This window comes from Carica papaya, chromosome 1 (assembly GCF_054855325.1).
Source record: "Carica papaya isolate Zhongbai chromosome 1, ASM5485532v1, whole genome shotgun sequence".
Lineage (NCBI taxonomy): Eukaryota > Viridiplantae > Streptophyta > Magnoliopsida > Brassicales > Caricaceae > Carica > Carica papaya.
The window spans coordinates 10760883-10774277 of record NC_142309.1 but is presented as its reverse complement, the minus strand read 5'-3'; the positions used below and the strand labels follow the sequence as shown (position 1 = coordinate 10774277).

Genomic DNA, 13395 nt, shown 5'->3' with positions numbered 1-13395 from the left:
ATATAAGAAAAGGCTAAACTTTCAAGAATTTATCTCAAATTGATTGTAATTGGTGTATTTATAATTTATGGGTAAAGACCTATTTATAGCCTTTCTCGAGACAATTTAGATGAGTACAAACTCTTGCATAAAATAGTAAAATAATATTCTACATAAAATTCTATCTAATTCTAGGATAATTATTTAATACAATATTTATTTTATCCCATCAAAATACAAAGAGATTAGTTAAATAATTTTAGGGATAGAGTTTACATTAAAGTTATAGTTAAAATAAGATAAGATTTTATCCTATGTGGTTTCTATGTAAAACACACAGGCAAATTAAGCATGTGAGATTTTAATTTAAAACATGGTGAATTAGAAAGTCAGTCCTAAAGTCTTTTTTAAAAAATAAAAATTAAAAATAAAATAACTTAATTAATTAAAAGAAGGGAACGAGCCGGCCGAGTTTGGGCAACTCAAGCAGGCATGTCTGCACGGGCCACGGACAACGTGGGGTGCGCGCGTTCGGCCCGTTGGGCCTGCGCGTGCGCAGTTTTTCCTTGTGCTATGCTTACAGGCTTTCTGGGCCATGCGGTGGAGCTACTAGGTCCGCCTATGCATGGGCCTTGCTGTGCGCATGCGGGCTGCGCACGCTTGATTCGTGTGGGCCATTTTATTCGGGCGTGGGTTTTCTTACAATTCTTCAAACCCAGTAATCTTACTTGGGCTTTAAGTCTTTTGGCTTGAACAAAGTTGACCCATTTCTTACAATAATCCAAATTAGGACAGTAGTTAGGGATGAAATTACTTTTATGTTTTGGGCATCTCCATTTAGGAAACTAGAACTTACTTTGCTGTTTGAGTTAGGACCTGTTGAATTCCTCCTTAATGCAGATTGGTATCCTTGACACCAAATTTGGGCCATACAATATCACTTCAGGAATGGTTGTTGTGGCGGAAGTTACAAGTAGAAGGTGGGGAGAAATGGGTAAACGCAGTGAGAATCAGATGGTTTAGGAAGTAGATGGAAGAAGGTACACACGAACAAAGGTCACGCCGGTGTACATATGGTGCCTTTGTTGCAGGACAGAGCTTATAGTGTGGTTGGAAGTAAGAAGGAAACAAAGCTATGTAGAAATCTTGAAGGGGAGCATGGCGGAGACGAATCTGGCTAAGAAGAAAGGATCTGGGGATGATAAGGTTTGGCATTTTTTGAAATTCAAAATCTTGGGAGTCAAAAAACGCATAAAGAAGGCACTGTTTTGACCAAGCACAAGAGGTGAACAAAGTTGATCATTTTGAGTGCATTCGCGTTAAGTGTGCAACCTCAATATGGGGTTTCTAGTGGGTCAAAGGCAAAAAAGGCTTTTAGAAAAGGAAGTGGATTTTGGGCTTGAAAAGTTGAAAGTTATTTTGGATTTAGAAGGATGAGTCAGGGCCGAAAATGGGTCTAGCAACTCGTAACCGGAGAAACTCTAACCCAAAGCGGTCAACGAAGGCGTAAAGAGAGGAAGAAGGGAGCTTGACGGTGAAGATAACGACCACCCAAACGGTCGAGAATAATGATCAGAACAGAGAGGAGATAGCGGTGACTAAGATGGGAGAGGAAGAGATTCCAAGGGAGGAAGAGTAATTGAGAGCTGAAAAGTGGTTAGATGTGGTGGAGATAGAGGGGCGCTGTGACCGATCAGAGGAGAATAGGGAGGAATTAAACCATTCATTGGTGATGATTCCCATGGAGGTTGAAGATGGTGGCAGGTAGGTGGAAGATAAAGAAGGAAGAGTGAATAAGAGAAGTGAAATGATAGTGAAGGACGTATAGCGGGAGAAGATAAAAGATTTAAAAGAGAAAGAGAGCTCCAGGTGGATACCAAATAATATAGAACAAATTTGCATAATGTTAGGAGTGTTGTTTGAGGGACTGGAGGAAAAAGCTATGGAGCTATTTACGGAAATTGATTAAAGAAGATAGGAGGAGATGGAGAGAGAGAAACTGTTAACAAAAAAAAAGTAGATAGGGGATGGAGGGATCAAGGAACTAGGAAGGTTGGAATCAAGCATAAATTATGACAAATCAATAACAGGATGAAAGAAAGGGGGAGACATTGACCAACAATTAAAATATGTTTGGACGAATCATCACATGGAGCATAAGGGGTTTAAACGACTATAGCCTTGTAATCAACAATGAAAATCAAACATCATATATCTACAGGAGTCCGAGATGTAATGTATTCAAAAAAGGATTATAAGGAATATATGGAAGATCAAAGACATGGGATGACAGAATCTACTTGCCAAAGGGGGCATCTGGGGGAATTATAATTTTATGGAGAGAGGATAAGTTTAGATGTGGACAATATTAGAGGTGAGTGCTCGATATCATGTCTGTTGGAGGATAGAAGTATCGAGGGGAATTGGGTGTTTAGAAATGTTTATAATAAAGGAGAAGGGAGGGAGAGAGCCTTCCTATGGAGGATCTGGAAGATTGCAAAACGAGATGGGATTCACTATAGGTGATGGGAGGGGCCTTTAATATGGTTATGAACGGCTATGAGAGAACTGAGGATCAATTTCCTTGGGCATGCATGGAGGAATTTAAGGAGGCACTTGATAAAATGGATTTAGTGACTTACCCCTAATGGGAGGTAAGTAGAAATGGTCAAATCAGAGGACTAACTTGGTATGTTCTTACGTAGATAGATTCTTGGTATTTACCCCTTGTTAATTATAAGTACCAGGGATCAGTCAAAAGTTGCTAGTGAAAGTCATTTCTAACCATTTTCTCATATGCTGGAGTCTATAGGGATCAGGTAAGGCTCATGCCCTTCCAAGTTTGAAGACAAATTGCTTAAAGTGAACAAATTTTGTGAAAGTTGAAGAATGTTGGGAGTAAAGGGTGAATGAAAAGGCCAATTTTAAACTAGCATGCAAGGTAATTAAAACAACAATTAAACAGTGGAGTAAAGAGGATGAGCAGAAAGAGGGAACAAATATGATGCCTTTATTTGAAGAAATTGCAACGATAGATGAGTTAGAAGTTGAAGGTGTTCAATTGGCTGAAGATGTGGCACGTACGAAATGCCTAAAGTTGGAGGTGGCAAATAGACTTTAGATGAAGGGGATTTTTTTGGAGACAATAATTGCGAGCCAAATGGATCAAAGAAGGGGATGCAAATACTAAAATTTTCCGCAACATGACTGATTATTATAAGAAAATCAACTATATAGAGGTAATGAAGATTGATGATAGAGTGGCTACAGACAGTGAGTCCTTGAGACAAGGAGTGAAAGATTTCTTTGGTAGATTGTATTATGAGGAGTTTGATTGGAGGCCTAGGCTAGAAGGTCTCAACTTCAATTCTTTGGATGGCGGGAGTCGAGACTACTTGGAAAGAGTTTTCATGGAGGAGGAAATTTATGAGGATTGATGTAGTGCAGGAAGGATAAGGCCCTTATTCCGGACGGATTTAATATGAGTTTTATGCATAAAATTTGCCATCCAATGAAAGAGGTTGTAGTGGAGCTATTTTCTAAGAACTTCATCGGGGGGGTTCATTTGATTGCAAAAATAGGAGTGGTGAACGTCAAAGAGTTTATACTAATAAGCTTGATGGGATGTATTTATAAATTGATTGCAAAGTTTTAACCAAGAGAATAATAAAATGCTGGATCAAGTAATAGAGGAATGGCAACTTGCTTTTATTGAAGGAATAGATATATTATGGATGTAGTTCTAGTGGCAAATGAGGTGGTGGATAATCTTGTGCTCTGAAATAGTGATGGGATTTGTGTAAACTCGACATGAAGAAAGTGTATGATCACGTCAACTAGGGCTTTGTAGATTATATACTGGCGAGAATAGGATTTGGTGATAAATGGAGAAGATGGACTAAATTGTGCATTACCACAAAGTCTTTCGCGTTGTCGATGAACGGGGGTCCATCTGCTTTCTTTCAGGCTTCAAGAGGTATCAAATAAGTCACCCACTATCTCCACTTTTGTTCATTGTGGTTATGGAAGGTTTAAACAAAATGATTGTGAGAGCAAAAGAGGTGGGTTTATTTGGGGTAAGGTGAGGGAGAAGGGGGGGTTTGGGGAGATAATACATCTATTTTTTGTGGATGACACTTCGGTTTTCTGTAAATCCGAGGAATGTGAACTTCCTCAACCTTGGATGTATCTTGAATTGTTTCCAAGCTGTGCCTGACTTTAGTATTAACCTCTTAAAATCTAAACAGGTGGGATTGGAAAATGGGAAGAATACTACTAGGTTCGCAATGGTCTTAGGATCTAAGGTGGTGGAATTGCCAATTATATATTTGGGGATGTCTCTAGCTACAAATTAAAAGTATGTGAGAACTTGGGAACCCGTAGTGGAAAAATTTGAACGGAAATTGGCTGGATGGAAAAGAGATCTCCTATCCAAAAGGTGGACACCTAACACTCATCAAAACCACATTATCCAATTTACTGTTTACTATATTTTCCTGCTAACAATACCAGCAAGCGTTGCTAAGAAGATGGAAGTAATTCAACATAGATGGAAGTAATTCAACATAGATTTTTATGGGGAGACATGGAGGAGAGGAGAAAATATCATTTGGTGGTATTAGAGGTGATTAAAAAACCACTAATGCAGGGGGTTTTAGATTTAAGATCTATGATGGAGATGAATATGGCGCTTTTAGGGAAAATGAATGTGGAGATTTTTGAAAGAAAGGGTCATGCTATGGAATTGAGGAAAAATTTGGCACGATGGATAGGGGAAGGTTTTCAGGAGAAGGGCTATGGAAGAAGATACATGTGGGAGAGATAAGTTCCCAGAATGTATCAAATGGAGAATCAGATACGGGGAGAGAATTGGTTTTTGGGAGGACATGTGGATTGAAGGGGAAGTATTGAAAGATATATTTCCTCATATTTTTGTTATATTTAGAGACAAGGATATTTCGGGTAAAAAGGCCTACAGAGATAGAGCAGGAGGTAGAGTATAGCATGTGGAGGTTTTTAGAACCTCTGTGATTGTCAAATTAATGAATATGAAGTGCTGTTGGAGTTCCTCACGTTCCATATCTCTTGACGAGAATCATGATCAACAGGTATGGTCCCTTAGCAGTATAAGAAAATTCACTATTGACTCTTTTTACTGAAAATTAACCAAAGTGTTATTGAGAGCAGTTTCGCATTTAGGCAAGTCTGGAAGGTTAATTCATTTCCCAAGATTGCATTTTTTGTTGGGAAGCATATCAATGGTTGTATTCTAACAATAAGCAAACTAAGGAGAAGAGAAAAGATCATGGTAAACTAGTGTTGTCTTTGTAAGAGTACAGCAGAGACCTGTGATCACATCCTTCTTCGGTGTCCCATGGCATACAGTCTCTGGATAATGTCTTAAGAGGATTTTGGGGTATAGTTGGATTATGACGGGCACTGTAAAGGATGAATTTTGAACTTGGATGGGTATTAATAGTAAGGAGAAAACAATTGGGGCTAATACCATTCGTAATATTTTGAGTCATATGGAAAGAAAGGAATAGGAGAATTCTTGGCAGTGTGGAAGAAGACATGGATAAGATTGACTCTTGGTTTTTATATTAGAAAATTTTGATTTTAGACCCTTGGTTTTTATATACTGGGTCAACCTTTCTACTCCATGTAGGATTTTGGGAATATTATAACTGATTTTGTAAATACTTTTGTACATAGGTTTGCACTCCCTTAATGCTTATATTGAATATTTTTTTATACTTTGTATTTAAAAAAAAAAAGACAATTGATAGAGTCATATGATGATGAAAATCCGGTGACAATTAACAATAGAGTTCCCGTGTGGAAGATGAAACAAATTACTTACCTTCAACTCAAACATCTCTTATTCCATTCCTGTCTCTGTCTAGAATGACAAAGGGATGCTGTCAAAATTTTAGGAATGAAAATTGAGAATAACAAGGTAATAAATGCAGAATAAAATTGGGATAAGTGATCATAAAAAAAAGAAAAACTTTATGGTGAGAGATACGAGAGCATTTACCTTTTAAAGAGAAATGGGAAAAACAAGAGAATTGGAGATGAGAACATGATCAACAAAATATGTGAATCTTTGTTGCTATCTACCACTAGCGGATCTCAATATTGTCAAGTATAAACCTGAAAATTGGAATGAAACTACTGAATCTTTATGCCTTCACGTCAAGCTTGCATAACATTTCCATCCTCCCTCTTCTTCTCTAGATAATCCACTAGTTCATTTGCTATTTAAGCAGTGTCAAGAATCTATCTTCCCCCACAAATACATGTTTTGGCACTTCCTCACCACACTCCCCAACACCCTTGCCATTCTCCTTGCTAGAATTTTGCAATGAGTTTATACACTTCACCCACTTAATTGATAGGATTTATGTAACTTTATCAATTTTATGTAATAATTAGAGAAATCTGATTATCAATATGCAGTTGTTTATTTTAATTATTATCTAGTTGTATTAATTACTAGTTGTTTATACTATTATGTTCTAAAAGTGTACTATAAAACACTCTGTAACAAATTACAATTTTACAGCTAATTACAGGTCTATTCTAACCTCTTTTGCTATCAAACAAAAGATAGTAATGAGATTGTAATGAGCAATTCCTAGGTGCAAATCAACAACATAACATACTGGCAATTTGATTGCAACCTTATTCCATTTCCTCCCAATAATTTTTACATTATAGATTTATTCCACCTACCGAATCAAAAGACCTGTAAATACATTAAGGGATTGTGTTTCCTCTCAGAACAAACAAAAAAAATACCTGAAATTGTTAAACAAATAATGTAAAGAAAATACCACGTTATAACGTAAGAGAAAATGCTTAATAACTAGAAACTATCACATAAGTCCCTAAACTATGAACCAGATTAGAAGATACCCCGATAAACAACATGTGCACGAGCCTTATGCTCAAGTACAGGCAGCATAGGAAGTGGGCTGGTTACGGAACTCAACAAAGAGGTTACCTGATGTCAACAGCAAACATGCACACTTGATTTTCTGATTGTTTTTGTTTTTTACTGTAACCTTAATCCAAGATCATATTGAAGAACCAAAACTAGCAGATGGGTACTTATTTTGCAATCTTGTCATAGGGCTATTAACATGAGAACCAAAACTCAAGGAAGATGAGTACTTCTTGCATCTTCTTCCTTTTGTTTCTATCATTAACTAGCAGAATAGGCTCAATTATAGAGAATCCAAAGATCTCTAGAAGTTTAAAAGTACTCCACAAACCTTTTCCAAAACTTCTTCACTGTGTTCTTTATTGCTTTTTTTTTGGAAATAAAAGTATAGACTGTGTTCTTTATTGCTTATGTATCCTTTAGTTCTTAGATATACAAGGAACTAACTTAAGATTAGGAACTATTGTAGTTGTTTTTTTTTTTTTTTTGATAGAAGAAGCTTTATTGGGAATAGAGGAAAAATGGACGAGGAACTACTATAGTAAACCAATATGATAAATGCACACTTGATTTTCTGATTGTTTTTGTTTTTTACTGTAACCTTAATCCAAGATCATATTGAAGAACCAAAACTAGCAGATGGGTACTTATTTTGCAATCTTGTCATAGGGCTATTAACATGAGAACCAAAACTCAAGGAAGATGAGTACTTCTTGCATCTTCTTCCTTTTGTTTCTATCATTAACTAGCAGAATAGGCTCAATTATAGAGAATCCAAAGATCTCTAGAAGTTTAAAAGTACTCCACAAACCTTTTCCAAAACTTCTTCACTGTGTTCTTTATTGCTTTTTTTTTGGAAATAAAAGTATAGACTGTGTTCTTTATTGCTTATGTATCCTTTAGTTCTTAGATATACAAGGAACTAACTTAAGATTAGGAACTATTGTAGTTGTTTTTTTTTTTTTCTTTGATAGAAGAAGCTTTATTGGGAATAGAGGAAAAATGGACGAGGAACTACTATAGTAAACCAATATGATAAATGCACACTTGATTTTCTGATTGTTTTTGTTTTTTACTGTAACCTTAATCCAAGATCATATTGAAGAACCAAAACTAGCAGATGGGTACTTATTTTGCAATCTTGTCATAGGGCTATTAACATGAGAACCAAAACTCAAGGAAGATGAGTACTTCTTGCATCTTCTTCCTTTTGTTTCTATCATTAACTAGCAGAATAGGCTCAATTATAGAGAATCCAAAGATCTCTAGAAGTTTAAAAGTACTCCACAAACCTTTTCCAAAACTTCTTCACTGTGTTCTTTATTGCTTATGTATCCTTTAGTTCTTAGATATACAAGGAACTAACTTAAGATTAGGAACTATTGTAGTTGTTTTTTTTTTTTTTTTTGATAGAAGAAGCTTTATTGGGAATAGAGGAAAAATGGACGAGGAACTACTATAGTAAACCAATATGATAAACTGCTATAGCTGACACGTGGCAGTAACTGCCCTAGACAAACATTAACTAACAGATGTGCGAAATAACCCACACTAGACAGAACACCTGTGATAGACAATGTCAAGCTTATATATTTATGGCCGTAGATCACACAAGTCAGTACCTGTAAGTAGAAAGCATAAATGCAGATAAATAAGTTTGCTTTTTCTTGATTGTTCTTCTTTCTATGTGGATAAACCTTGTTAAAATGCACCTTTTAGCGTCACTTGAGTTTTGACTCCTCTAGAACCAGAACAGATCCCTATGCCAATAAAGACAATTTATAAATAGGTAAAAACAAGAAACTAATTATGTAGGAGAAGACCTAACTTGGAAAATACTATGCATTAAGGTATACTCTGTATTTTTTTTTTTTGTTTTTGAAATAATGGTATACTCTGTATCTTAATAGTCATCTTTAGCAAAAAGTTTAATCTATAGGTTTATTGATTTAGTATAAATGCTTTTTATGGGCTACAGGATCAGTTTCATCGTCATCTATTATTGGAGGCTGAAAGGAGACAACTGCGACGTATTATTGAGAACAAGTCACGGATAATCCTTGTGCATACAACCTCCGGGTTCAGGTTAGTTATTGTTATCTTTGCTTAAACAGCTTAATGCTCTGAGCAATGCATGAGCCTATGGGATATTGGTTAAGTTAAAGCTGCTCATATAATAGACAAATATTTGGAGGACTTTGTGTTGAAAGGTATGATCTTTTTTGATACACCACTGCAGATGAGGTTGTGGGGAGAGAAGAGGCCATCAAAATGGGCGTTTATATACTTATTTTGGTGAATATGCATATCCCGCATCGTAGTAGCATGAATCTTATTGTTCATGACTAGTTATAATGGGAGAAAACCTCTAGAATGACATGTCAACATAACTACTTTATCTTTTGGGAAATCAATAACAGAAACATTTGAGCTTATCTTCTTGAGAAATTTATGAGGACTAATGTTTGGGAATGAAGTTTCTTGTAGATGCCCTTAGAAAATCTTCTAGGTTTGAGGCGTACCATGACCATAACTAATGTTCTTTTTAATCAGCAAAAGCATTGTACCTTATTACTAAAAGTGATTCGTCCATCTAACCTTTGTATATAAGTCATATATGTTTAGCAAAGTTTTCTGCTTCAATGCTAGGGCGAGCATCTAGTGGTAAGAGAATCAAATCAATATGCTTCCTTGGTTGCATGCCCATAACACATTCAATAGACTTGATTCTTGTGCTTTGATTTACTAAACTAGTGTTAGCAAAATCAGCAATGAGAAGAACAAGATCCCAATTGGTAACATTATCCCCGCACAGAACATCATAGGAGCTCTCCCAAGCTCCTATTGATAACTTTAGTTTATTCATCAGTTTATACATGAAAAGATGTAGAATATATGAATTGAGTGTGCAACATCTTCCACAAGGTACACCAAAAGTAACAAATTTTGTATCACGATCAGAAACAATGAATAGGGGTGGCCTGTGCAAGCGAACTACTTAGAAAAACAATTTGGCCACATGAGAAGTATCAAGGGTCTTTGCACATGGTATGAAATGATCTATTTTAGGAAACTGATTTACTACAACAAATATTTAATCATGTCTTCTAGTTGTTTTTGGCAAACTAAGTATAAAGTCCATGCTTATATTTGTCCATGGCTCATGGGGTACAGGCAGTGGCGTTTATGGCCCAGCATTAAGCTTTTTCCTTTGTAGATTTGACAGACACGATACCTAGTAACTGTTTGAGTCACATCTCTTTTTATATTTGGCCAATTAATCGATATTCCACCGTAGCAATTTTTTTATCTCTTTCGAAATGACCAGCTATAAGTCCTGAATGAAATTCTAATAGTACTTCTAACTGGAGATATGGGTTGGGTGGACAAAAAGATGGGTTCCTTTAAATAGGTACCCATTGTGCGATGAAAACTCTGGATCGGACTTCTAACCAAGAAAGTCTTAAAAAATTATGCCAAAATCCTTGTAGGATAAATAATTTGTCTTAATCAAGTCAAATCCCACAACTTGGACAGCCAGGGAAGTGAGTATAACAATGCTTAACGCATCTGCTGCTTGATTCTTTGCTCCTTGCCTATGTTTGATTACAAAAGTGTACTCTTGCAGGAAAGCTGTCCAACTTGCATGACGGTGGCTAAGTCTCCTATGAAAATTGATATATTTAGGAGTCTCGTGGTTAGAGTAGAGGGAAAACTCTTATGGGAGTAGATAGTAATGCCAGTGTTGAAGTGCTTGGATGATGACAGTTTTTTATGGTACGTGGTATTCCTGTGTTTTGCATCATTAAGCTTCTCAATAAAATAAACTATTGGATATCCTTTCTGACTAAGTACGCCACTAATACCTACTTTTTATCTCAAAAAAAAGTACGCCACTAATACCTACTTGAGATGCATCACAAGTCACTTTAAATAACTTGGAGAAGTCAGGAAAATGTAATATTGGTGCTTTTATCAATTTCCTCTACACGATCTCAAAAGCTATGGACGTTGTTTTGATCCAAACAAATTTTCCATTCTTCATGCAATTTGTATTAGATGCTATCATAATGTTAAAGTCTTCAATACATCTTCTCCAAAAAAAGCCAACCTTTGGAAACTTCGGACTTCATATGAGTTCTTTGGGGTTGCTATTCTTTGATAGTTTTAACTTTTTCTAGATCAACTTTTTCTTCTTTTGGAAAAGACAACAAATCATAGGAATACAATACTGATGGTCATGAATGCACATTTTTTAGGGTTTATATAGAATTTTTCTTGGCGAAGTACTCTCATAACTTGTAAGTGAAAGATGTGTTCCTCCTTTGATTGACTGAAGATAAGAATATCGTCAATATATACGACAAAAAATCTCCTGTTAAAAGCTTAGAAAACTTGATTCATGAAGCGCGTGAAGATAATTGGGGCATTAGACAATTAATGACTCGACTAATCATTCATACAAGCCATCTTTTGTTTTGAATGTTGTTTTCTATTCATCTCATGATCTTACGCAGATTTGGTGATATATGCTCTTCAAATCTATCTTGGAAAAGTATGTCAAACCTGCCATGACATTTATCATGTCATTAAGACGAGATATGGGAAACCTATTCTTGATGGTAATCTTGTTGATCGCATGACTATTAACATACATCCTCCAGGTTCTATCTTTCTTAGTTGTGAAATGCTGGCATAATACATGGGCTTAAACTTTCTCGTATAAATTCTTTTGGTAGTAATTCATCAATTTGTCGCTTAAGCTGAACATGTTCACTTGGATTTGTGAAGTATGCCGGCAAGTTAGGCAATTCAGATCTAGGAACTAAGTCAATCACATGTTGAATGCTATGAGGTGAAGGAAGTTTATTTGGCAAGTTTGGTGGAGCAATGTCAGAAAAGTTAGACTAATGTCTAATAACTTTTGGTAGTATTATTTCTGTTGAACAAGCTACTGGTTCCTTTACCTCCCGACTTATTATAGCATAAACAATTTTTAATTCTTTGTTTTTCGCTTCAAACTGCTTTCTTTACAAAAAGTGGAGTTGTTTCTTTTTTATTAGTTGTTGCAAACTTTGCGGTTTTATTGGCTTTGAAAATTTCGATATCTTTTGTGCTTGTAGGTTCCAAGAGAATGTCTCTTTTTCCCATAGAAAGGGAGTATATTTTCCTTCTATTATGATGTACATTGCGATCATATAGCCAAGGGTCAAGGAGGATGAGTTACTTGCATGTGAATAACATCACATAAGATGATATCTTTATATTTATCATATTGGAAGAGACAAGATATTGTTGAGTTACTGGAATTGTTGTCATAAATCTATGCTATCTTATATAGGGAAGCTTGTAACGCTCTATGGTTGAAGCCGACACTACATTCATGCAACTCCTCCTGTTGATACAAGCTTTTTGGCTTTTGGTCCATAAATAATAGGAGTTTGGAATATAGTAGTATGACACCAATCTTCTTCCTCAACTTTCGGTGTTGCAAGGATTCGCCTAAATATAGATATACGGGAAGCATTCACTTGACAATCATCATCAGCTAAGTCATCATTATCAAGGGAAACATCGTCTATATTATCTTCTTCCTCTTCCTCCATTCTGATATGCAAGTTATTCTTTTGAGGACATACCATTTGACTCTGTCTCCCACACTTGAAGCAGACTATTCTTTTTGCATCTTGTATTGAGAATTGATTTTTTCTGAGTTGAAGTTCGTTGTGCAGAACTTGCTTGCTCGTATAATTTGTTCCAGATTTTCTCTTGAGGGGTTTTCAAGTTTCTTTGAAGTTGGATATTTCGAGTAACCTTCTATATCCAAGATACCTTGATAAATTTGGGATGTAGTTATAGGAGGTTGTCGGATAAGTTCTCTTTTGATCTTGACTCTTAATCCTACCTTGAATTGAGATGCCGCTTAATTATCATTTTCAACTAGTTGACTTCAAATTTTTAATTCTTCAAATTTCTGTATGTACTCAGTTTCATTTCATTCCACGTTTCAATTTTTGGTTGTCCATTGTTATATTCTCATCAATGGTATTTTACCATATTTTTGCAAGTCCAAGTAATTTCATCTTGGCAAACCGAACTCTTTGTACCAATTAAAGTATTCTTCAATTGCAGTAAGCCAATCGAGAAAGAAATCAGGATCCCTTCTTCCATTAAGATCAGGGGCTTTCGACCTTTACCTTCTTTGTAATGTCTTTAGTATTGTCTTCAACATATCTTTTAGCAGGATGGACTATTTTGAACAACACGCAAGTTTTGAATTAGTGAATTTATTTGCATTGTGCGTTAGTGCGTCAGTTCTTCTAGGATTACTTTGATAGAGTTTTTCATTGCTTCCAATATGGTATTAATGGTTGCCTCAAATGTTTCAAATTTAGCATTTAATTCAGTGTTAGTCGCCATTCTTGAAGTTGAATTCGTGTTAAGAAAGTCTCGTTGAGGCAGGAAAC

The 13395-nt window shown here is 35.8% G+C and overlaps 1 protein-coding gene across 1 annotated transcript in view; it reads left to right on the top strand.

Moving 5' to 3' along the window:
• The window catches only part of PEL1 (Eukaryotic release factor 1 (eRF1) family protein), a 61744-nt gene that overhangs the window by 27259 nt on the left and 21090 nt on the right, over nucleotides 1-13395 (top strand). The window contains exon 11 of the mRNA XM_088219164.1: nucleotides 8907-9013. Within this exon, the coding sequence (XP_088075290.1) occupies nucleotides 8907-9013 (107 nt within the window). The remainder of the gene's footprint in view (nucleotides 1-8906; nucleotides 9014-13395) is intronic.